Source organism: Geospiza fortis, unplaced genomic scaffold (genome assembly GCF_000277835.1).
Source record: "Geospiza fortis unplaced genomic scaffold, GeoFor_1.0 scaffold112, whole genome shotgun sequence".
NCBI classification, from domain to species: Eukaryota; Metazoa; Chordata; class Aves; order Passeriformes; family Thraupidae; genus Geospiza; species Geospiza fortis.
This window is the reverse complement of record NW_005054298.1, coordinates 26,227,000-26,253,764: the sequence shown is the minus strand read 5'-3', so window position 1 is coordinate 26,253,764 and position 26,765 is coordinate 26,227,000. Positions and strand designations below refer to the sequence as shown.

Sequence of the window (26,765 nt, the reverse complement as noted above, 5' to 3'; positions counted from 1 at the left end):
TCTCACACAGAAATTGCTCCCAAACACGACTTTTTTTTCAGTAAAGGTTTTCCCTGAACTGTTGCCATATCAGCCATACACATAAAGTGTCCACTCAGCCTTGAGAATCCAGCTACTTCATTCTACACAGCCCTTAAGATTCATTGTAACTGCTTGTATGAAGCCATGGCATGAGTAAGATAGCTGCAAGTAAAACAACTTTTTTGCAGCATGAGTCCAGCTGTCAGCAGGCTGCTTTTTCATTTTTAATTAACTTAAAATAGCTAAATTTTCAACGAGGCCATTTTGGACATGTATTTTGAACTCTGCATGACAAGGCTTACACAATATTACAACCCCTTCACCAAGATAGGATTTTCCATAATATAAACAAACTCTTACAACACCAGGAAGAATCACAGTTACAGATAAAAGCAATGGTCCATATTTTGTGCAATCCCAGATAAGTACGAATAGTTATAAGCATCCAAGTTGGAAATCAGTCAACAGTTGTCATTGCAGACTTGACTCAAGCCACTAATAAAAGCAAAGGTTGCACAGACCAAAATAAGGAAAACAAAACCAGCAAGAATGAGCAGCATCTCCCACTGGAGTTTAAAACTGCATCAAAACACTTGAATGACTCAGGAGAGACACAGGATCACAAGATTCTTAAGATTCAAGAGCTGCTTAAAGAGCTGCAATTTCCTGTTACCAAGTGGATACAAACCACAAACAATCTACTTCCAGTGACCCAAAATGCAAAGTCTCTGGGCACGGGTATCAGAAGAGAGCAAATCCCTAAAACTACCCTGTAATTCACCAGCATGTTGTATTTACAGTGCCCTCTCTGAAAGGGCATGAGACTCCTTCACTGAAGCTTGATATAATTTTTAGACTTCAAAGAAGGCAAAGACAACCGGACAAAAAAACAATGAGTCCAAAGGAACTTTGCCTCCATGGAAGGCTTCTAGGATCCCCAACAGTTTTTATTCTGATTGAACAGAAAAATGATCCCAAGACAGCAAGGGAAGCACATCAATAGGGATGTGTGTCCCATGCTGGATTACTGACTGCCTGTTGGCAACACAGGGTGAGAAGCAGCAGCAGTTCTGCACTGCAGCTTTGGCCAGACTGTGAGACAAACAAGCCTTGCTGTTTACCCACACCTCAGGGCTGTTCCTCCCCTTGCTCATGATCTGCTATGTTCCCTGTTCTCTGGGGGAGGTTTAAAAGCTTTCGCGGGGGAGGCATTTTTGTTTCTCTCGTTACCTTACTAGTCTCATTGAACAAAAGGACTGAAACTGCTTTAAACTGCAGTTTGGAAATAGATGTCCCCTGTTCCTGACTCTGCTAAGCTGCAATCAATATGACAGCCAGGGCAGGATGTGTCTATGGCCTTGGTGCCAAACAAGTGGCACTGGCATCCCTTTTTGATCTCTCTTGCTAGAATTGTTCAGACAATTGTTAAGACAAGTCTTCTTGAGGTTTGGAACATCTGTGACAAACCCATCTGAACACAAAGCCTATTTACAGGAATAAAATTATTTACTTCTCCAAAACCTAATATGATCTGCATAAGCCATTTAATAATGCAGTTTAAATATTTCCTCCCCCATTACCTTAGAAGATCAAGAATGGGAGATGATAGCTGATCAGAGTTTCCTCTTCACTAAAATAATGAAATGCAAGGAAAATTATGAAAACAACACAAGTACACAAAAGATGTTTCCTGTCCGTATGAACAATATTTAAACTGAAACTCAAGGAAGATCCTAAATTACTGAATCTGCAGTTCAGTCAGCTATACCAGCATACCAAACACCAAATATTATCCTAGACACAACCCTTCTCTTTCTGGTTAGGACACTGCCTGGTGAGTTAAAAGCAACAGGAATCATATTGCTTTAATGCTACATTAACTTCAAAACCAAACAAAAACAGCAGCATTATAATTTTACATTTCAAAATATAAAACACAGACTTTGCTTAAGGTCTATAGAATTTAAGGTGTATCACAACCATGACATGACTCCTGCACCATCCCATGACTTAGAACTGGATGAGGACTCCAAGAGAACACCTCCCATCTTCCAGCCTGTAGGGCCACCACTGGGACAAGAACCATTAGTCTGGGCAGCCTGTGTCAGTGAATTTGTCACAGGTAAGCTCATCAGTGAAAAATTTTGAGTGAATAACCTTCTCATAGATGTACCACCAGTAGAGATCCATTCCTATTCTCAAGGGTGATGTAGTGAGGAGCAGAAATGCAAATACCTTAAACCTCTACCAATTACCCAAAGTATTATTAGTAATAAAGATTTCACTAGGACCAAAACTGACTCAATAAAAAATAGAAGGGATAATTCCTTCTGGCAAAGTCAAAATGCAAAGTATTTGGACGAAGGACATTTCCAATTTGGGCTGAAATGTTGGCATGCCTATAAAGGATACATGGAGAAAAAAAAAGAAATCAGCATTATTATTTGCTATAGATCAGTCATCACTGAAAAATGTAAACAGAGGACTAATAAGATACAAGACAGCAAATTACAAACACAAGATAAATTAGTCAGATTTCTTCGGAACCTGAAGGTAGTTGAACAGCTAGTTTGAGAATTAAAAATAACACATTTAAAACCCCTTAAATGTTAAAAAGCTCAAATTGCAACATTTTTGAGCTTTAGTTCCCCTTTTAACTTTTTTTCAGGCTTGTTTCCTTTGTTTTATGACTTAAAGCAAATGTAAAGATTTTGCTTGAGTCAGGATAATGACAGAAAAAGCAAAAAGCCTCCATCAGAAGAATTCTGCAACTCAGTTGTCATATATTTTTCACACCCCCATTCCCAAGAGCACTTACTTTGACTAAAACACTGACTTCTTTTTTCTCTAGAATGACTCAATTTAAAGGTACCAACAAAGTATCAGGAGTCCATTCTGAAGGCTCTGAGGTTTGGGAATTTCCTTTTTTTCTTCAGTCTAAATGATTTGCCTTTGAAGGAAGAGTTTTGTGAATGTGACAGGAACAGTCTTGTTAAACAGCTTAACTTGAGCAGAAAAGCCAACTTTTCTGCTGTAAGTTTTAACTTAAATGTTCTAAAAACAATGAACAGAGATGACAACAATAGTTTGCTTTTGCAGTCATTAAAACATAGTTTAATGATCAAAGTTAAATTTCATTTTTTCATGTTTTCTTAAACCCATATTAAAACTCTGATACTACAATAAACAAGTTACAATCCAAACAGTAAATATAGACCAGCTGGAATTAAACTTGTAGCTACTAACTCAGAACTTTACTAGAAATCCAAAACTAGAGAAGCTTTTTTATTATTGCTGTATTACAAGCAGTTTCAATAAAAAGAGCTTTCATTACTAAAATTGTTAACAGTTCTCTAAAATGAGATCTGCAAATTAATTAAACTTTTCTCTCTGTGCATGCACAGCGTCTCACTTATCAAGGCAGTAGCCAGTGTATCATCTGTATCTCCAACACAGTATCAAACACTGAGCCATGTGTTTGCCACCAACTAAACCCATGGATTCTAGAAAGAGACTGGATGGGCTAGATCTGGATCTTCTGTATAACAGCTATAGAAGGATTAGTGTGCAGGACTGCACACATGGCACTGTATTCTGCATCCTTAAAATAAGGACTTGAGCTGAATATTTTTTATTTCAATAGGAAACTTAGGAAGTTTCTAGAGCAGGTGAACTGAACCTACTGTAGTACTTCAACATTACAAAGGCACAAACCTATTTTACAAAAAGAAAAAAAAAACAACGGGTATTTTGCCGCCATACAACTCTTCACATTTTATAACTATGTTAAACAGACAAAAACATTTCAAGAGAGCCATGTGTTCTGCTAGTTACTACTGGAATGCAGTTTACTCAATGACTTCTTAGCTCTTTTGGAAAATGAGTATCTGAATATAAAGAAATGCCAATTTAAAATGTAAACAGTTTTTCAGGAACAATAAGTAGACTTCTGTTGCATAAGATCAGAAGCAGGAACTAAAAATGCTAATAAACCACAGAATCCTACATTTTACAAGAAAAAATAGCCAAACAGATATACAGAAAAAGCCTGAGAGACAACTTCAGTAACTTTCTGCCTGTCCTTCTGCAATGAAAATGTAACATAAGCAGACAGCAGTTGCTAGAAATACTGTAACAGCTAGCTCAGTAGAAAACCAACCAGTTCTCAGTAGAAGATACCAACCAGTTCTCCTAAATTCTAAGGGGTGGAAGCCAGAAAATTAACTTTGCTAATATGAGAATGTGAGAGCCAAAGCATAAAGGTGATTTGCTACCAGTTACTGCATGCCCATGGGGATACATTCCCTCCTAGCATGGCTGTGGAGCCCTCACTATTATCAGTGGGAAACTGCAGAAGGCCAAAGAGAACATGACCCTTTCTCCAACCCCCAAAATCCTAATCTGAGTATCTACAGCTAACTAAAATTACTTCTTTTGAACAGCATGGGAATCTCCACATTCCAGAAAGCTGAATTAGCAGAATAGGACAGTGCAGTGTAAAGGAACAAGAAGTCATGAACTCCAGAACATCAAAACAGCACAACCGTAGGTAGGCACTGAGGAAATGTGGTTCTTCCCCAGTACACATTTAATTCAACTACAGGGTTTCACCCAGCTAAGTCAGGTACATCTCAACAGTGCCTACAGGGACATTCAACTCCTGAAAGGTTGGTTCAGTCACTGCTCTCTGATGTCATGCCATCACTCTTGGCAAGCATTCTCAACAAACATGAGCTACAATATAAATGAAAAGGCCTCAGTATTTCAACAGTGACTGCCAGTTCCTGGAGGAAAACCAATATTCAGAGCTACTTGGTTTCTTCTCAGTCTCTCAAACCAAACCAAAGCTTTGTTAAGACCTGAAGATACAACCCTAACTAACAGTGCCTCCAGACCGATGTTACACACCCCACAGGGGAACACTGCAGAGATAGTTAAGTGCCTGACACTGAGTATCCTTACAAACAATCAAGTTCACATGCAAGTAAAAAGAAAGTGAGTGGTCTCTGAAGCAAAGGCCATGGGATTAACTCATTATCAACAATCTAACATCTGCACCAATTATGAGAAAATAAACTACATTTTGTGGGTGGCTGGAATAGAGCCACAATCTGATGACATGTGACTGCACAGTATTTGTACACTTTCAAGCAATTAGTTCAAGGGACTTCCCTCTAAGCATTCTTCTTTTAAATTAGTACTCACTGCAAAATTTACCTTCTTGAATCTCAATCTCTGAAGCACAATTAAAAACAGGGAAGTCACATTTGGTAAACAAAGTGCAGATTTCACAAATACAGGCTTGGGACTAAATCTCCAGAATCCTGGGTCAAATGTGTGTTTCCTGACACAAGAAGTAAGGCTCCACCAGAATATAATCTTTCTTTGGTACCTTCAGAGACAAAACCTCATTAAAAATATTTACTATGTAAAAATTCTTCAATGGAAATGAATTATGGCATTGATGAGCCAAGATTTTTGTGATAAATTTGTATCAATGAGTTCTAAAATGTGAAAATTAAACAGAACTAGACAGATGTGTTTAGTGGTACAGACTTGCTCAGAAACATGAGAACCTAAAACAAATGAATGCTTCTCCCTTCAAGAACAGGCTGAACTCTACCTGTCTCCAAAAGAATTGTATACTTCTTTTGATACTTAGTGGTAAAACAATCCATTACAGCTGCTACAGCAATAAATTGTTAAAAAGAGAAATTATTAAAATTATATTTGTGTAAATTTTTCTACCTAGCACAAGATGTAAAGTCACTTGAGGAAACTTGCAACCAAGACCTAGTACATGGCATCTCCTTTCCTAACAATTTCAAAACAGCATAAAACCAGAACCAGACTCCAACTCTCTTCCTGGACAACACCACAAAGCACTACTGAACACCAGAACAATCTTTAAAGAGATTTACATATCATACATGGATTATTCACTGACAATGTCTGTTTGGCAAGATCTCTGAATGATTAAAAGGAAGAAAGTACCAACAGAACAAATCCACACAAAAAGAAAACCCCCAAATTACTACAAAACAGATAAAATTGAATAACTCAAGGATATTTTAGATACAAAAAATAACGGCTTCAGTGCTACAGAAGCAATAAGCCATACCTTGCACTCCTGTAAATACAGAACCTCTATTTTCAACCTTTGGGGACTCTGATTTTGTAATGAATAGAAGGAACCCTAGGAGGTGAGGGGAGAAGGAAAAACAAAAACCAAACAAACAACACACCACAACCAAAAACCAAAATTATTTTCCCCGAAATCAAGGAAAAAAAAAGTTTTTCATTTCAATTTGTGATACTGCCAGGGAGTTCCTTATTTTCATACAGACAACAGAAAACCCCAAAGAAGCAAAGAAATTTTCATTGCTTTTTCTAATTCAAGTAGTTGATTCATTCCTTTTTCTATAGCTAAAAACATACTATAAAACCAAATGCATATGCAATAAAAATATTAGAATGAGAACAAATCATTATTAAACTAGGGGTCCAAATTTTATTTTTAAAAATTATTACTGCAAACACTAAAATGACACAAAGTAAAACACCTTATAAATGCAGAGAATACTGATAGCAAGAAAAATTAAGCTAGACAAATTGTTTTGGAATGGAAATGAAATTCACATGGATTTAAATAATCAGATTTTATCCACAGTACAAAGATGCTGTATGTGGCAAAATGGCTTCAACTTTGTAACCAATGTATCTTTAAAGTTTATGTAACCCAGAAATTAAAGGTGACATTATCTCTTTAGTAGAAGTACGCTGGCTTTCAGTCTGGGTTAGTAACTGGAATACATACAGCAGTCTGTGTTCCAGAAATCACCCTCTCGTCCTGTAAAAGGGTTTCTATAGAAGGGAAGTGCAGGGATAAAATTATTATTTCATGTGGTTTTACCTGACCAAACTACAAAATTTCAAGCTATTACTTGACAAAAAGTAGTGGTATTTTAACTGGGAAACCTGCAAGGAAATATCAGAAGTTAGGAAGAACATACCCTCTCTCTGTGATTAAGTATTTTAGCAAAATACATAGCTAAAAACCCCAGTGCTTTACAGCATCTGTAGAAGGTAAAGTTTTATCTTCCATTCTCTAATCTTTTCTAGGACGAAACTGATGACTTCATGCATACTGAGGTTTCAGACTCACAGACGAATGATGCAGAACATTTCTTCTCACAGAATGCGACCTCAATTCCTAAAGAGAGGGAAAAATGCTGGGTTGTTTCTTCTGTTCCAAAGTGTGTCCCACTTACTGCATTAATAATGCTTCAATGAATAGTTACAGTCCACTATTACATCAGCTGGACAGACTTGGTTCAAACAGGAAAAACAGATTTTTCTTAGGCACCTAGGTCATAAAGCCCACAGTGGCAGGAAATACCCTCCTTTATTTACAAGCATGGAATCTTAGCAGGAGTTAATTCTTTTACTAAAAGAAAATAACCCAGTTTTGTTCATTGACCATACAGTCTTACTAAAGGATGTCAAGGTATTAAATAATTGTATCCTCTTTCTAATTTGATGGAGAAAATTTATTTTTACAAAGCATTCTGTGAAAGCCTATGTAACCAACTCAATTTTTCTTTCCTTCAGCATTCTCTGTAATGTAGATTAGAGCAATGCTTTACTATGGGTACTTACAATAATGCTGACATTAAATTTTTAGTACCTGACCCATAAAACCTGAGCTAACAAACTGAAAGCTGTTTTATTTGTAAACTGAGAGGCAGTGGACTGTGCTTACATAATTTGTCAGTGGATGCCACTAGCTGCTGACAAAAGGATGGCAAGATGCAGAAAACACAGCTACCATTTTAGGTACTGGCACAAACAGATTTTAGAATACTTATACTATTCTGTTTCTTCTTCCAAAGATCAAATTCTCTTACCATCCCCCTATCTCAGCTACTCTGTATCCCAAAGGTACACTGTCCATCTCTTTTACTCTTTACTTAACTATGTCATATGACAGACTCAGACTGTCCTTTTTTTCTAACCTTATTTCTTATGCCAGACCTTTTCATCACTAATTTCTTTTTTGTTTTGTTAAATTTAACTTTTTACTCTCCCTTCTGGCTCTGATGGTTTCCTAATACAACCAGCAGCAGTTCATACACCTCTATCAGGATATGCAAACCACTATAAATCTCAAGATTTCAGTCTCTTTTCATCAGCTACTAACTCCCCATCATGTTGTGCATTGCTTTTCAAAACTTCCAAGGTTCCATGCTCTTCAGTTTTCATATCCACTTTACAGGATTTCAACCCCAATGTGTTTCTCTTTTTCCTTTAGTTTAACTCCTATTAGTATAGGTAGGACACAAACATATTCTCTTTGTCTACTGAGAAAATTATGCTCAGTTTTACACAGGTAAGCTTCTAATATTTGTTTAAAAGCCACAGCTAAGAGTAAATCATGCAGGCACATCTTAACATACAGCAAGGCCCTGCTACAAATCAGTGAGCTGTTTAAAGGCTATCAAGTAAGAAAATCACTCAAATTTTAAGATGTGCAAAATATATATTCATCCCTAGGCCTCCTTTCATGAAAATCCTAATTTTTTAAAAAGTGTAAGCAACAAAGAGGCAGCATTTTCACAGTAAAAGCATGCTTGAGCACCTGCCAGAGTACAGCCCTATAAACACAAGCTACTGGAAATTGCACAAAATAGGGAGAGGAAAAAGGGAAGTTGTCAAAAGGGAATTAAAACAGTTTTCAAAAATAAAAGAATCATACATTGGTAGTAGAGAAAATTTCATTCTTACTGAAGGAAAACAATACAAACCCATATAAAATTCGGGCAGTTTAACTAAAATTATGGAGATTACACATACATTACCATCCCAGGAATGAATGACACTGATTATATAGAGTTTGGTTTCTGAAGAGAATTATTAGCAAGTGTCAAACTGCAGGAAGCAGGCAAGTGATGCTGCAGACTGTGCTAGATCTGAGCACATTTTATTATTTACTATTCATAAATAGCAAGCATTGCAATGAAACAACTGACCCCAAATGCCACAACTGGCAGCTGCTAGCTGTTCTGGTGATGATGGATCTCAGCCACACAGGAAGGACTGGACACAAAAAAAAAAAAAAATTAATCAGTAAAGATAGACTAGAGTGGCCCAAATGCTTTAATAGTGAATTCTCCATAGTGTCATCAAGCAAAGAGAAAGCAAAAGAAAAAAACCCACAGAACTGAAGTAAGAGCAAATAAACAGAAAAGAAGTTTGTGAAGAGGACACTGAATGAAACATGAGAAAAAGCATGCAGTTCCTGTACCTTTCCATGTTAATATCCAATTAGTGAGGGGAGTTTAAAACAGCCATTTTAGAGGCAACAGACCTAGCTGCAGCTAGTGATAAGTCTCTTGGCAATCATACAACTAGAAGTTTAGATTGATGTTTCTCAGACTAACATATCTATAAACAAAAGGCTTAGCCTCTTTCAATTTCTCTTACCTATACAGAAAATATTTTTTGTTGCTTCAGATGGAACATCAGACAATAACATGCAGTACAAATATAAAATAAGTGAACTTTCCCCCAAATTATTACACCAGAACTGTTATGATAGACACAATTTATGTAAATCTACCTGCATGTGTATCTATACAAACATTTACATACATTTACAAACACATGTACATTTATATGGATTATATACACTGAACACAAATATTCCCCTATTACTCTTACCTGCAGAGAAAAACAGTCTGCTATGTTCAGTTAAATTTACAGAACACTCACCATGCAAAGGCCATCATGCACCACTATGATGTGAATGCAAGCATCCATGAGCTATAGCACAAATAACACTTTATTGTCTGGTACTGTTGATGCCATCCAAAAACACTGCTTGACACAAACTATGGGAAAAGCAGTAACTGCAACGGACTAGAACCATGCCTACCCCCCAAAGGGGACACAGCAGCTCAAAAGGGTAGATAATAAAAAAAAAAGCTAAAAGCATGAAATAAAACAAACCCTACCCACCCACTCAATCCACGTGCCAGAACCTTTTACACTTTTCTCACTCTGTAGACTGCAATTGTGTGCTCAGCTCCTCACGGGTCTCCCTTGTATACACACAAAATATACAATATTTACCAGGCCAGTGCCTCAGAACTTCAGATAAACACTTAACAAAAGTAAAACTTAATTCACAGGTATTTGTCCTGAGCCTGAAATCAGAGATCACAAATTTCAATCATCACTAAAGTTTCCACTGGTACTATAGCCCAGGTAACTTTTACCACCAGACACTATTTAACACATATTCTTTGGAAGCATCCAAACATTCCTATATCATCTTCTAATGTGGAGATGATCTGAAACCTCCAGTAGAGATGAGAAATCTTCTCACTTCCTAAAAAAAAGCATCACTTGGCAGCCTTTGATAATGAATGTTAGCCTTATCCATTTGTACAGACGTGAATATCTGAAGTCATGTGATCATCAACAGAACATGCTATTAACTGACAAAACAATTAGGCTTAAAGTAAATATATTCACAAACACAGGGAGGGGATTAGCGTTTTTGATTCAAACTTGATCTTAAATACCAAATTTGCATCTCAAAATAATGTATAGTTGGACGTTGGAATATGTTGTTTTCTAATTCTCATTTAGCACTACTAAAAACTTTATACTAAAAAATAGCATTTTGTTGATGTAACTCAATAGTTACTACTATTTGTACTGATGATAGAATGATCAGAGAGAATGATGTGCTGTGAGCTGCATTTGAAAGCTGCAAGAAGTCTACAACTGCCAAAAATATCTGGATAGCAGCTGTAGCATCCCACTCTCACCACGTGACTTATAGCTCCTAGGACAAAGCCCAGGAATTGCACTGGGAATACACAGTGCAATAGAGGCAATTAGCAGATTACCTCCAAGGTACAGCCATTACTTCAGGCATTACTACTGTCACTACTTGGCAGTTTTCAAGCAGCAGATATATTTGTTGGGGTATTTTAAGCAGACTAGAGCCACCAGGCAGTTGCCTTCTGCAGCTGGGGAGCAGGTGGTAATACCACAGGCACTTGCCTAACACATAGCAGTGTGCTGCCAACATCTGTCTTTTTCAATCATTGATGAGAGCTCAGCCACAGACACACAATACAAGCTGATCATATTCATTACCTGGGAAACACATTCAAACTCCAAGTGGGTATGTGAAAAGGTAGTATGAAAATTTTAAAGGGAAAGTTATATTTTAGAGCTACTAATTACTAGTCAATGAAGCTAGCTAACTAAATAAAACTTAAAATGCAAAGACTACTCGGCATCTACCTGCAATGAATAAAATTATCAGAATTCAGTAAGTCTTTGGAAGGGTTTAACTATCTGTGAATCCACTTGACACCTGAACAGAGCAGAGTTTTAATTCTAGGTAGCAAGACTTCTGAGAAAACAGGAAAGAATGAGCAAGAAATAGAGGGCACTTTATTACAAGGCAATACTTGGCTTACAGCCCCCTCTGCTGGAAATATCCAGTACATATTGTTACATAGTAGTCAGGAAAAATGCTAAAACTGAAATAAGTTCAAAATGTGTGGAAAAGAGAGCTTATAACATGACTTTTATTCACTCATGTTTAGTCTTCCACTTGCAGCTGAGTAAGCACCTTTCACAGAAGAGTAGGTGCTGTAATATCGAGTATAATTACTGACAGCTCTAGATCTCTGTCATCAGCCAAATCAGTTTTGACATTTTTTCATATATGGCATCAACAGCCTTATCAATTTAGGTAAGAGCACCTTAAACTGGAAACCAAAAAAATCCAACAACTTGCACCAGGCGACATGGAATAATATTCAAATGGCCTTTCTAAATCAGAAGTGCACAAGAAAACACCCAGATGTGACTGACTGGGACAGCTTTTCATTCTCCATGTTTCAAAATTTCAACTCTTCATAACATGAGGTGCTTTTCTAAGGCTGAAGGAACGAATAAGAGGTAAAGACCCAGAGAAAGAAACAAGGATTTGTAACCATCATCTTAAAGAGCTGAATAACGTTCACCATTTTCTCTCAAAATGTTTCTTATTTGTCATTTACTTTGTAGCTCAGTCTTAAAATAACTAGGCATGTTTTGACTTCTTAGTTTCTCCAAATAGTTCCAAAACAAGTAACATGTTTGTCCCTCTGTAACAAAACTTCAATTGAAGAAAAATCTCAGTTTGTTTCCAATATTTCCCATTTCCTTATGTACCAATTAATGATTAAAAGACTTTTTCAACTATTGCCCTCTTGTCTTACTGTCACTGCTTCAAGAAAGAAGACAGCAATACTGCAGCGCTTGCTGTAACTATCTTGGTTTGATACTCACAGCTGCAGGCATGGCTATGTGACTCTGGACATAGGGCTGGTGATGTAGCGTTTGAACTCCATGATCAGAATACAGCTGGTATGAAAAAATACAAAAAATTAGCACAAAAGCTTCTTTCATAATGGTAAGTCTTTTATGCCTTTCATAGGAATTTAGAATCCTTAAAACTACAAATTGTGGGCTGAACTACTGACTTTTTAAAAACAATTTCCATATTTAAATCCATGTTTCCCCACTGATTAGCAAAGTTTAGTAAAGTTAGTTTATCTTAAATCAGTGTCATAAATCACTTCCTTGGATGGAAGTAGCAGCTTCTCTATTACAAATCCATTTCACTCAGCTCTAATGGGAACAGTGTTTAAATGTGCAGACTAGCACATTGAAAATATAATTCCCAGCCGTATTATACAATATTTACATACAAGTAATGCAGACTATTCTTGGAATTTTACATAATTCTTCTGAAATTTGAAACACTGTTTCCTTTAACATGAATAATTTGCCTACCTGTAAACCAAGACATTATATCCAAATATTCCTTAAATAATTTCAACTATTTTCTGAGTGCTCACAGATATCAGATCTTTGTACACCCTTATATCAAAATCATGAAATAGTAACAGTAAAATAGTACTGTTAATAGTATTATGATTTTAAAACGTATACCAAGATTTATGCACCTTCAGAAAGGAAGAAAAATCCCCATAACCCAAGCCTTGTATTATTCAGTATCTTCGTAGGGAAATTAAATTACTTCAGAATGTCAGAATTTTCCACTTCAGATGTCCGAAATACCAGTTTTGGAATTTCTCTTGTAGGAATAAAACACCCATTTACTTTTGGAACCATACTTGATTACTAGTATTAATAATTAGATATCCTAATTTAACATCTATTTTGGCCTCCCTGTTCATGAGGAATGAATATTTGAGAAGTACCAATTAATACCAAAGTGAAAATGTGTGTAATTCAGTTGTTCCTGTAGCCATCTACTATAAATTTTAATATCCAAGCATGAAGAGATTGATTGAATGATTAAGTATTTTTTGCTTACAGTTTTTTAATTCTATATCAGTAACATTTCTAATGCTTAAGAATTTTTTAAAGTACAATAAAGCACTCAATTAATTCAGATCATCAGAATATTTAGAAACAAGCTTCTACTCACAGAAGAATTACTTTAGAAAACTATTGTGGTTCAGGGATATTCAACCCAACATTCCAAAGAATGAACTGCCATTTTATTTAAACATTACTTGCAAACAAAACCAATTGACAAGTCCTTATACTGCTGTCTGCAACACATTTGTGGCTCTCTAAAATGTTTCAGAATCAAAGCATTCTCCTAGACAGGAAGGGAAGTTCTAACCTGAGGACACCCGAAATTGTTTAACATCAACATAAGTCCCAGAACAGTTGACCTCACTGCTCCAATAGCCAGAGCTTAAAATAAAAGACTGTATTTTTCAATCACAAAAAAAAAAAAAAAAAAAAGCACTTCAATTTTCAGTACACTTTTTTACATTTTTTGTAATACCTCAGGAACTGCAGCTTCCATTAGGAGAGGTGGAGATATACATCCACCTTCCTGGTTAATTCCTATTGGCTGATAAAAGACTTCAGATGGTTGCAGGTACAGGAGTGGAGGTGAAGAGGTAGGAGACTGAAATAAAACACATTATTCTAATAAATTTTGTAATTTAAGCAGGATAAATAGAAGAGCTTATTTTACAGTCTTTACTACATATAAAGCTTTAAAATAAAGTGTCAAATTAATCTTTGATAACCTAAAGAAACTAAGTGAGAGGGAAGTGGATAGAAAGGTCAGGTAGTAGGAGAAAAAAAAGCCCTGTAATTTTATGTGGTTTTCAGATTTTATTCACATTTTGGAGAACATTGCAAAATCCTAAAACCTGTAAAATTCACATTTAATCTTAAAATCACAGAAACATACTAGAGTTAAATTTTCCCTTGCAACACGGTTACACTAGCAAAACAAGTTTTTTGTTTTAAAATAATTAGAGAATCTCTGTAATTCAGCACCCTGATTTCAAAGCAGTGGATTGATCTATTAGAGAGGAACAGACCATAATTGGACAAGGCTAGCTGCTATTAAAATAATGAGGCTGCATTGTAACAGCTCAAGCTTAAGGGACTTGGTCCTCCCTTCAGGTTCAAACTCTTCAAGTTCCTCAAGTGTTCAGACTTCCATATTAAGCTGCTGTTTTACAAAACATACAAACTCTCCCCACAAAAATGACTGTTAACAATAACTTCTTCCTACTTCAAGGGCCTGGGTCTAATTTCACCCAATGTGTCTCCATGTGCTCCTGACAACTCTACCCCTATGAAATGTCACAGTTATCAGTTAATTGGTAAGTTAATATCCACTTCTTTAATCAAGTGAAATTTGGTAGTTTTTAACTGCTTCTAAAGAATTTCTTAGGTAATTTGATACAAATATTTTGCTAAACAGAAGGAGAGGGGAAGATGTTTTCTCTACATCAGACTTATATTTAGTGCTTCAACAGACGTTATTTTATGCCTTCCATTGTAGCAGTAAATGTTGTAAATACATTGGTAAAATACAGCAATTAATACTAATTTCAACCAAGTTGTGAATAGTGGGAAATCTCCCTCTTAGATAAGCACAGCATACCTCTAAACTAGGTGAAAAGTAATGGTAAAATGCTGCAACTATGAACTGTATTTACCTGTGGAACAGACCACTGCCACTGACTTGAAAGACACTGTGTTGGTGCCTAAAATTGAACAAGAAGGTATCACTAATGTGGTGAAGAACAAATACACATAGAATACTACTATTCTCAAATCTGTAATTAATTCTTAGCTAAAAAGAGGAAATATGATTTTCATTAAGCCCCGAATTACTCAGGAACGTGGTTTTATCTCTTTCTACTCAGCCTCCAACTTGACCATTTCATAAACTTCAAAAACTTAAGTCAGGTTCTCAACAGAGGTGCTCAGAGCACATGAATCAATGGACCCAAGCTGTACCACTAAAAATGTGGCTTTAAGGGAAAGATGTTTTATGATGAGAAGGGTCAAGTATAGGAAGAGACTCTCCAGAAACATTGTGGGCAATCTTCATCATTGGAGCTACTTAAAACCCAACTGGACAAGTACTCAAGAAATCTGTTTTAACCAGCCCTACTCTGAGTAGGAGTCTGGCTTAGATGATAAACCAGCTGTCCTGCAACAATATTCTTTTGTTTTTACAAAAGAAAATGTAATTTATTAAACTTTCATGTAGTTACATAGCAAAATAAACTATATTCTACTGAAAAGTCTTCAATGAAGTTAAAATATGTTTCACACTATTATTACAAACTATTTCCTAAGACTAAACAGACCTGGGACAGTGTTGCAAAGAGAACTGCATGGCTGGAGGATTAGTGATGGTCTGAAAATCATTTTCAAACAGATACCTGATAATGGTATGTAGGAGACTGATAAACAGGTGGAGCAACCATCACAGGTGAACTGGAAACAGAGCGAGACTTCAAAAGAAAAGAAATTACAAATCTTAATGCAGCAATTTCATAAACTGTCACTGCTATTACACACAGCTCTGGAGTAATATGATACTAAACCACCTCCCTCCCTTTTGAAAATGATTCACAAAATTTTAACCTACACTTAAACTGCTTCAAATCCAGTGTCTCTAACAGCTTATGTTAGATCAAACAAAAATCTCTGGCATATTCACTTACACCTTTCTAGAAAGCACTAGGCCATCACTATCTAGAGATAGTAGAACTTATTCCTGGGGCAAGGCCCGGACTGATTATGAACTGTCCCGCTCAATAGGACACACCAAAGGAAAAGTGCTCTGTAGAAGCTAAATAAACTGAAGTGCTATTTAAAAAAAAACCAACCAAGCAACACAAAGTCTAATATCAGGAAGCCATTTTAACATTAGCATGAGGCATAGCCGAAGAAAATGAAGCAGAAGAGACTTGAAACCACTGCAGCTATCCTGGTCCATAGAAACGCATAAATACCAAAATAAATTCCTTACTGGCCATGGCTGCTGAACAGGAGAGACTTCAGATGTATGAAAATAAGCCACTCCATTATGGTAAACATATGGATATCCACTGGAAGTGGTCAAGTACATTGTACCAGCTTCTGGTGATACAGCAGTAGTTGCATACATTGTACCAGCTTGTGGTGTCACAGCAGAACCTGGAATAAATATTTAAAAACTTACTTGTAAATAACTTTTTTCAGATGTGTACACCATGAAAAAAGAGAAGATCACTTTTGATCTTCACAGAAAGAAAACATTCAAAGGAAAGAACATGGAGCAGCTTGTCTAATGCCATCTCAATTCCCTCTCAAACACGATCATGAAAGCAGATGGCCACAGGATGTCCCCAGAGCTATATGGGAAAGGCTGCAGAAGATGACATCCATACAAATAATTAAACACAACACATAATATGGGGAGATTTCTGAAGAGGAAAAAAAAAAAAGGAAAATTAATTCTGTACCTGAACCTGAAACCACAAAATAGTAACATAGTACAGAAAAAAACAAGGAAGAACACAATATAAACAACATCACTATCTAAGTTTTAGTTTTTCATCTTGCCTTGCAAAGGTAAAAACCACCATGAAGGGCCATTTTATGAACAGACAGAACACTGCAGAAATCACCAGAATGATCAGTGGATGACCAAGAAGGGTCCCACAGGGATTCAAGAGCTTTTATTGATAGTAAGAGTTTGACTAATTCCTCGAAAAGCCTTAAGACACCTGGATACAACACAGCTGATAGATTATCCATAGACAGATTGAGATGTTTGTCAGGATAATGTTAAGCACACCTTAGGAAAACTAAAGGCTGTTTTAGCTCCAGTCAGCAATCTAGAGTAGCACTTACTGGTATCTCAGATATGGAGATCAACACAATCCCATGTCCACTAGCTACCAAGTAATTGCACAAGTAACTGCACAAACTTTCTGCCAGTGTTGAGTAAGTCTCTGGCAAAGAAAAAGGAAATCCTCCTCATCAAACGCAGAAAATTCACTGATGAAAAAATACATTTTGATGCCGGGGAAAAGCAAACCAAGTGGTTCTCCCAATTACAATCAAAGCCCTCACTCCAAATAATCCTACGACAGACGAGCTAAAAATAATTTTGCTTTACAGTATGAAAGACAAACACTATATATGTGGGCTACAGAAGACAGCAGTTAATTGTCCAGCTCTCTAATTCTGTGGAATATAATGGAACCCACAGCTCTACAGTGGCATTTGTAAGTCCAGGTGTTTTGGCTTCATGAACCCAAGACGAGCTGCAGTAGGACAAAGCATTCTGGTGACAGATACACCGAGCATGAGAGCAGACATACTGAAACCAGGTCCTAGGATGTGTCTGGATGGCAATATGATCCTATATCATAGATCTATGCTAGGCATGCGAGACAACAGGGAGTTGAAGAGGTCCACAAATAAAGATCTCAAAAGAGTGCAGCAGCTTTCTTTGAAAAGCTTTTTATAAAGATTTTTGGTTTACCCCTCTGTTGCTTCATGTCTCAATTAAAACACAGAGATATGCCCCTTTCCTATCAATTTACACATTCATTACAAGAGTCAGAGGAAGGAACCCCCACAAGTCAGGCAACACAACTGAGAAAATACAAGTCAAAGATGGAAAGTGAAATAAAGCATAGCAAGAAAATGGCATACAATCTCATGATGATGACTGAGCAAAGATCACACTGAATAATTTCTAGAGCAAAGAAACTATACAGTTGGAACAAGTATTCCATTTCCCCATGGCAAATAATAACCCATACACTTACACAAGGGAAAAGGGCATACTTGGGCACAAGGGGGGAAGGAGGCAAACTTCCTGTCTTCAGCAAGTGTGTCTGCACCAACAGCAGCGGCGTACACGTGAACCACCTCTAATAGAGCATGACAAACTAAAGAAAGCTTCAGAATTAAATCAACATTCTTCTGTATTCTGGCCTCAGAATGAAGATGAGCTAAAGGATGGGTTTTTCCTAACTGTTCCAAAAGGTACCATAGGACAAATACGGGATCAAAATCCCCAAGTACACTTCATTGCCTGCTGCACTTAAAAAAGAAATCTGTTTTACATTTCTGACACACAGCCCCTACTGAAGACAACTGACCGATCTCACGCTAAAAGCTGGTGATTTATAGCCTACGTTTTCAGTATCCATTCAATATCTTAGAAAAAACAGCTCAAGAAGAGAGTGGGGACTGCAATCACCCATTCCTTATGGTTTCTACCAAAGAAAGCAAGATGCAACAATCCTAATGGGTTTTAATAACATAAAATAATGAATGAATAACAATGCCACTAACCAGGAGAGCCTGCTTTATCCTGTAGAACCTGTGAGGACACACTGACTGTTTAGATTTAAGGTTCTACCAGGCTACCTGAATTTCCATTCAGTTTCTTCCTAGATAAGTAACTCTCTCCAATAAGGTAAAAGAAACAACACATGGAGAGATAAAAGAACCAAGACACCATAAATCTCTTTATTTCAACATTTCCACTTGCATGCATTTGCTTCCATTGCAAACCATTCTGAGCACATACAACACACAGCATTAATGCAGTGCAAGACCAAGTACATCTTGGTTAAAAACTTCTATTCATATTGACAATACACAAATGCAAGTAAAAATACATACGAGCATTAGGACTCCGCACTTGTTTTCTTATTGCTGGTCCAATATTCAACTTCTTATCCTTATAGTTGAGCTTTTTAGCCTAGAATTAAAGAAATAAGACATTATTATTCTCTACACAGATCTAGGTATCTGAGAAGCAAAAAATAACTTAGTAGGTTAGACACTTGAGCATGAGAGCAGTTATGTTGAAACCAGATCCTAGGATATGTGTCTGGAACCTGGTGAAATTCCTCAAGGTCTGTTTTTAATACTAACACATAGTAGATTGCAACATAAAAGGAAGTTCTAGAGACATTACTCAAAATAGAAGAGTAGGACAAAAGAAAAAAAAAATCAGAGGATGATCAGAATTTCATATAAGAAAAATCTTATAGCAGATCTCTTTAAACCATTTTAACTATCAGACCAAACTTATCTTCAAATGCAACTTGGCAAACAGGACCAGAGTACTCAGGCCTAGTACGAAATCAATGAATTCGTTTAAGAGACAAACATAATGGGGACTGTCACTTACATCTTGTAAAATCTTCTGTGCCTCTTCTTGGGTTTCAAATGTAACAAAGCCATACCTAAACAAAAATAACAGGAGCTAAGCCTCTAAAGTGTGTATTTGCAAACACAGCACATAGTTACTTGATGTACACTACAAGTGGCATTACAAGGTAAATTAATGGGTAAAAAAACAACCCTAGAAGTAAAGATTGAATTAACAACTGCATTCTTAGCACCTTTTTAATTACATTCAAGCATGTGGCAATATACTACCAAGAATGACCAGCTGTTCTTGTTACTCAGCCTATGCCTTAAATTCCTTCATTGCTATTAAAAAAAGATTTTGATCTAAACCTTTCACTTGTTGAGGTGGCCAAAGATGAGACACTTGAGATGTTTTCCAAGTTAATATTATACTGTAATTCATAGCACAGCTCCCACCTACTTCAGCAACAACTGTGAATGCTCCCCACTGCCACAAGTACAATCCACTATTTTAAACTGAGTTCTCAGAAAAAGCAGTGATGTAGCCATTATCTGTGAATTTTCCTGTAATTCTTAACAGGATTAGCATTAAAAAGAGTTCTGTGGAGATCAAGGATGAAGCAATTCTTATACTTTGTGACATAGTATGTCTTTTACAATACCTCTTCTAACTGCTGCAATAAATCAAAGAGGCTTTCCACTCAGAACTCCTGCTTTTCCAACCCCCTCAATTCATTCCCAGAGTAATCTAAGTGACACTGCCAGTGCAAAATAAGTATCTGAATGTATACAACACATACATAAGAAAACCCAAAAAACCTTTCTCCCCCCTCCAATAAATCTTCTTAAATGTCAAATATTTTTGAAATCTGTGAGATGTGTATTTTTGTGCACATGGTTTGTCAGGGTCATGGTTCATTTCTCAGGGTCACAGGACAGAAGGTACGAGCTCCTACCCCTCCTGCCAGCAGATCAGATTTTGCAATACAACATTATCATTCTTTGTGAGCAATTGTATGTTAATTTTAATACAGAATTTCAATAAATCTGACCAGCTGTACTTTCAAATTTGTGGGCTTTTCTTGTATTGGCATCTCTTAACTGGAAACATTTCCAAGTTCAAAGAAGCCAAAGTATTCTGCTTGGGACCTTACAGATGTAATCACAAACTTGTAAGTTTTTAAAGTCATTTGTCAAGCAGAAGCAACAAAGCCTGTGCTTGGAATTCAACAGAAACCCTAACAGCATGGAAAGTAATTATTTTCCAACAGATCTGCTGTGAGACATATGTTGGTAATCACAACTGCACAATTATTATGGGCTATATGGACACACACACTGCAATTTTCAGATACTTCTTGGAATTTACTAAAAGGGCAAGAGATCTGGTGACAGATCTGGGACCAAGTCTCTGAAGTCATGCAAGTGCACTCTCTGTGCTAAGAGCTGCAGCTCAGCACATTAGCTTGCTGACACATGAAGCTCTGACAGCATTAAACGGTCCTTATCCCTCAAGAGAGAACTTTAGAGGTGAACTCTCATGCACATTCCTTTTTGCTTCAGCCCTCTTTCCTCCCTTCTCTGGCAGTGCACTTCCCCACCTTACTGACATCACCATCCTTTGGGTTACAGCAATTTTACCATGCAATCTCAAGATTTCTCTGTATTTGTTCTTGGTCATTTCTCCTACTGGTGACTTCCAGTCTCAGTCTCCATTGTAAGTAATCATGATTTATTATCAGATTTGTCCCCTATGCTGCTGTTCCAAAAACCTTCATACAAAAATCTGTTACTGCCATGCACTCCAGCACAATCAGGTGTATCTCAGTTCTTCCTCCACTTTAGGCTCCTTTCCATACTGGCTTTCAGTAAGAGAAATATATTTAATAACTAAATAACCTTGCTAGGATAATCTACTTAAGCAGCAGTCACTAAGAAAACCTGAAAAAATGGAAACTATTGATTCTGTCCTAGCTACATGCAGCTTCATCTTATAACATGACTAAGAATTTTAGTTATGCAAATTGGAGATATTTATAAAGAGATATTAAAGGGCAAGAACACATTTTTGCACACCCAGAATAACTGAAACATCAGTGATAAAATATTATGAGCTATAAAAATCAATCAAATTTACTATAGTCAGCTTTCTACTATTTTCAATTTCCACAATACACTTATTCTACTATACCAACCCCTTTGATACTCCAGCTCTGTCATTTATTATCTTCACTTCTGTCACACTGCCATACTGAGCAAAAAACTTCTTCAGGTCATTTTCATTAGTCTAGTACAGTAAATCAAGAAGGGGAAAAAAAAAAGGAAAAGTTGGTTTGCATAGTTATTCAATTAATTAGTTCAGTGTTTACCTAAAGACTATTAATGGATGTACTTTGGATGAAGTTTGCTACAAACTAATTATAACCCTGCATATGAAGACAGAAGAATGAGTAAGTATGAGCCTCAGGGCCCACTTAACTACTGCATTAATTATTCAACAGTAATTCTAGAAACTCCTCATTAGTAGATTTATGTAACAACTGTCCTTTTACAGTTAAGATCAATGAAGCAGGTGTACTAGATCCAAATTCTATTTTCTGTTAATTACGCTCTAGAGCAGTTTACTGTACAAAAAATCACTGCCATACTTTCAACTGCAACACAACAGAGCATATAGATATACACAGGTCACATAAATCCCCCTAAATCACAGCGACTTAGTGGTCAAATCCATTGAATACACCATGATCCCTCTTTCTGAAGTGGTTTTAACATGAGAGTCTGCAAATACGTACAGGTACACTATACAAACTCCCCACTGTAAGAAAGAAAATGTTATTTCAATAGAGAGTGGTGCAAGTCAACTTGGAAGGAACTGCTCCCTTCCAAGTATGCAGGGAAGGAGACAACTTTCTAATGTAAAGACTCAGCTAAGCGTTGCGAACACTCCTCTGCCTTCTATGAATTTTTGTTTTACAATGTAAGCACATATCACATATGCTGCAGTAAGTATCACTTCTGAGTTTTAAGTTTTGCTCTACATAGCCCTTAGTTAATCCTACACCTAACACTGGGAGAAGGACAGTTACATGCACACACCATTCATCTATACTCCTCCTTAACTTCAAGTATATCAAGTACTGTTTTACTTCTAAGTTAACGACTTTGATTGTTTGTATACAATTCAGGGAATCCTCTCCAGCACATCAAAGGTTTATGTGCCTCATCCAAGTCTGAAATTGACTGGCGCTCAAAGTACTATCCAAGGACATAAGGGCTTGCTGCAGGAACTATGAATTTGAAAAGGTTTATGTGCAGAGCAGTGCATTAATGCAGAATAAGAAGGAAATGCTGTTTTAAGATGCACAGTGAAATCTGCAAACATAGTATTTAGAAACTTAGTAGAAACACATTCAGGACTTGCCTTTTCCTGCTTATGAGAACACAAAGGCACTTGTCAGATCCTTTAAGTTGGGTAAAGGCTTAGCATTCACCTTTGTCAGTGACACATGGCCTGCACCACTAAAGAAAGAGCTTTTCTGACCAAGATGAAAGTGTTCCCAACTCTAACTTCCCTTACTGAATTGTTTCTCTAAATTTGAGAGACCAGGTGTTTCCCCCTGCAAACAGGAATCACTGCCATGGTGATAGACAAAATGGCAAAATCATAAAAGAGCTTGTTAGAAAGCAAGTAAGTTTTTGTTGATTAACCGTCTCCCTTTCCCACAAAAATAAAGTCAACAGCTCTTGCATCACCCCAAGCAACTTGAACAAGACCTTTGGCTTAAAAAATAGCCCCAAAACCCCCAACTCTTTTTGTCATGAGATTGCCAATAGAAAGCAATTCAAGACTGACATATAAACTCTATGAGGATTAGATCAGAAATCTAAGGTTGTATTTGATATAAAGAATCATACCAAATGGAAGAGCAACTAAAATGGCTACAGAGGTTTCATCCCTTCTATTTCCTCGCCCCTCTGCAAAAAAAATTCCATCCTCGTTATGATTACAAACATGCTTAAACTGCTGTTGAAAATACAGTTTCACAATAAATTTTGAAGTATCAGCAACTGAACCAAGTCAACAGACCCATCAAAATGAACAATAAGTATGATAATTAATAAAAATGTTGATGTTAAACAGAAGAGTATTTTAACCTTTGAAATTGCAGTGAAGACAGAAGAGAGTAAGAGAGGTCTTTTTATAGCTCCAGAAATTTGCTTACTATTGGTGCAAAAAATTACTGTTCCTCTTAATGAAGTCTAATTGTACTGAAGGTCCTATACATCTTAGAATATGAACACCTCTATTTGAATTATCTCTGCCAAATAAAAGAGAAGACTCTGGAATTTCTTGCACTTGTTATGCAAAACAGTCTGAGTGAATTGTCAATTCTTGCTCCTCCTGAAATGAGCCAGTACTCAGGTCTCAGTCTAGGAGGATTGACACAGAGAAAATACTCTTGGTGGGAACAAAGCAACAGCTAAGCAAACCAAGCACGTTTTGCAAAAGTCAATGGCTTAATTAATTATCTAAAGTGGGAAGAGAGAAAAAACCTTAACCTTAAGCTTATCACAAATGTTAAAAGCAACTGAACAAGGTAAGAGTGGCCCAATGTTCGCTGCTATTTAAAGATTTTAGGGAACACACACAGGCATGAGCATTCTAGGAATTAAGATCAATACTGCAAATTACCCAGAGAAGCTTACACACTTCTTTTAAAAACAAACTCTTGCCTTTAAGAAAATTACTATGGCGAGGAACATACACACTGTAATTGTTTGTGTGAACCAGAAGTGTTAGAGAAACAAAAGCCACTGAGGTTTGCTCCACTGGCCATATGAAACATTGTGACAGTTTATTAAATTACACTAAACAAAATGTTCGACATGTTTTTCTTCCATCAGCTCTGCTGATGACAAAGCTATTTTCTTTGAAAAAAGAAAACTCTGAAGAAGTGGTGTGTCGAAAGCTTCTAGGAGCTAGATGTACAGAGTCAACTTTGTAGAACTGTTACGGAAATCAAAGCTTAAAGCTTTATTCTCTACTGTAGGTTTGGCTATTAAAGTGAAGAAGACTTACCAACAAAACAAATACACATGACTGTGTCTCTCTTTTTTCCCCTGTTAATTTTTATACTGTTATAAATTATAATTTAACAGCAAAAAGAGGGAAGAATACCTTAAAATCAATTCCTCCAACAAAGACACGATTTGGAGTAACTGTTCCGAACCTTGGAGAACCGATCAGATTGTTTAACCTCACCGGTGACACGGTGTTGGGACATGAAGGCAAAGATTCTGTTTGCATCTGATCAGTGGCCTGCTGATTGAAAGAAAACATTTTCAAAAATCTTACTAGTTATTTATCAGTAAATGAAACAACTCTCAACAGACAATACATACAGAATTTTTCAGAAGGCACAGCAGATGCTGAACATTAACCATGTATTTTTATTCAGAATGTAGCTCAGTGTTTAAACACAAGCTCAATCTTAATCAATTCAGTAACTTGGTGAATACACTATGGTCTGAAGTCCAGCGTTAAACACTCTTCCAAACTGGACACCAATCTTGGTTCAATTTGCAAAGCACCCCGCTGCATAAATTTCAGGTTACAAATCCTATTATACAACGTATCTTCTCTCTACTAGAAGCCCTTATTTTCAGCCTATGTAGAATGGACATTTTAAACTCAATCTCTGCTCTCACACACATCTACACAACTCTATTCTCTGCAACAGCCTCTGATTAATTTTCCAAGTGCTGAGCACCCATAATTCCACCACAGGAAATCAACAATCTCCATACACTGGATGAGAACAGATCTTGAAGACTGGTATTTTAATCCAACACCCTCTTGGCCTACAAACACAACACAGTGGTCTGAACAGAAATTCCCTCTGCAGAAGAACAACCAGATTGCTCTTGCCCCAGTAAAAGAGCATAACACAATGGGGTGTCATGGAAACCATTATTTAGTGAAGCCTGCCTGATGTTTTAAGTTCTAGCATGCTTACACTTGTGAACTGTGAAACAATTTAACTGTAAACTCCTTTCAAAACAAAATAATACTGCCTTACAAAGTCAACCCTAAGTGTGAAGATGCTAGCTGTACAGCAGGCACATAGTATTGTCACTATCTTCTCCAATATTACTTAATACTTCTTTAGCTACCTAAGAGTTACTCCAACTAATTTTAAGTAATGGGTTAGTGCTATTATTATGGATATCTTAAAGACAATAAATCCAGCTTAGTTCATGCAATTTCAGTTTTAGAGAAGACACAAGTCCTTTCCAAATGTACTAAAACACACACACTTGGGGAAGAGGAAAACCCGAGGCTGTTAACTTGATCTGTTCAAGAGAATCCAGTATGCATCTCTCCTACTGGGAATACTACTCTAGAGTACTAACCTGAACAAACCCCACCTCTAGTAGGCGAGGAACCAATACAGTCACTACAGTGCCCAAGAGGATTTGTTTTTACAGCAAAAAACTACTGAGGGACAAAACAGGTTACAGTCTCCATCTCTCACAGCAAACTCCAACTGTATAATCATCTGGCAACTGTGTTCAGGACGAAAATTTCTGGATTCAACGATAACAACAAACTGCTGACAGCACAGCCAAAATGTATTCCTCACCTCAAAGAGCCCAAATTGCATTTCCTCTGTATACGTTTTAAGAGCTGATACATTAAAATAAGCCACAAATGCAAATACCCCAACGGAAGAAATGAGGAATTAAACACACCACTTATGAACTCACAAGAGTAAATATGGTAAATCCCAGTGAGTTTAAAGTGTCACATGTTAAAATTTGTATTCCTATAACCACCTCTCTATCATCAGAGTGGCAATAAGGAAACAGTACTAAACAAACCAAATACGTGCCATCAGCACATCACTTGCCTAAATATTTGTTTCTACTGTTTTGTAAACTTCCTTTTTATCAATTTCCCCAATTAATATGGATATTTGTATCCATCAATATTTTTATCAATTACTTAGCGTGTCTGGCGACTGTTCGTTAGCAGAATCGCAATACTCGCTTTACACTGAGTACACCCCCAGTCAGACAACCCAACTCCACGAAGGCCTGGTGATTAAGCGCACTTCTGTCCCTAAACACCTCTGCTTTCCAGAGCCCGTGCGCTGTAAGGTCCGAGCCAGACCCCGTTGCCCCGGCACCGTGTCCCGCACACCCGG

General features: G+C 36.9%; 1 protein-coding gene across 1 annotated transcript in view; it reads right to left on the bottom strand.

Moving 5' to 3' along the window:
* Positions 1 to 6,848: 6,848 nt before the first annotated feature.
* BOLL (boule homolog, RNA binding protein) overlaps positions 6,849 to 26,765 on the bottom strand; it is a 20,961-nt gene continuing 1,044 nt past the window's right edge. Inside the window, exons 2-12 of the mRNA XM_005415952.1 lie at positions 24,737 to 24,880; positions 21,750 to 21,841; positions 19,592 to 19,646; positions 19,078 to 19,156; positions 16,421 to 16,587; positions 15,828 to 15,899; positions 15,093 to 15,140; positions 13,916 to 14,041; positions 12,379 to 12,453; positions 9,051 to 9,117; positions 6,849 to 7,234 (exon numbers count right to left, since the gene is read on the bottom strand). Coding sequence (XP_005416009.1) covers positions 9,100 to 9,117; positions 12,379 to 12,453; positions 13,916 to 14,041; positions 15,093 to 15,140; positions 15,828 to 15,899; positions 16,421 to 16,587; positions 19,078 to 19,156; positions 19,592 to 19,646; positions 21,750 to 21,841; positions 24,737 to 24,865 — 861 coding nt within the window. The 5' untranslated portion in view covers positions 24,866 to 24,880 and the 3' untranslated portion in view covers positions 6,849 to 7,234; positions 9,051 to 9,099. The remainder of the gene's footprint in view (positions 7,235 to 9,050; positions 9,118 to 12,378; positions 12,454 to 13,915; positions 14,042 to 15,092; positions 15,141 to 15,827; positions 15,900 to 16,420; positions 16,588 to 19,077; positions 19,157 to 19,591; positions 19,647 to 21,749; positions 21,842 to 24,736; positions 24,881 to 26,765) is intronic.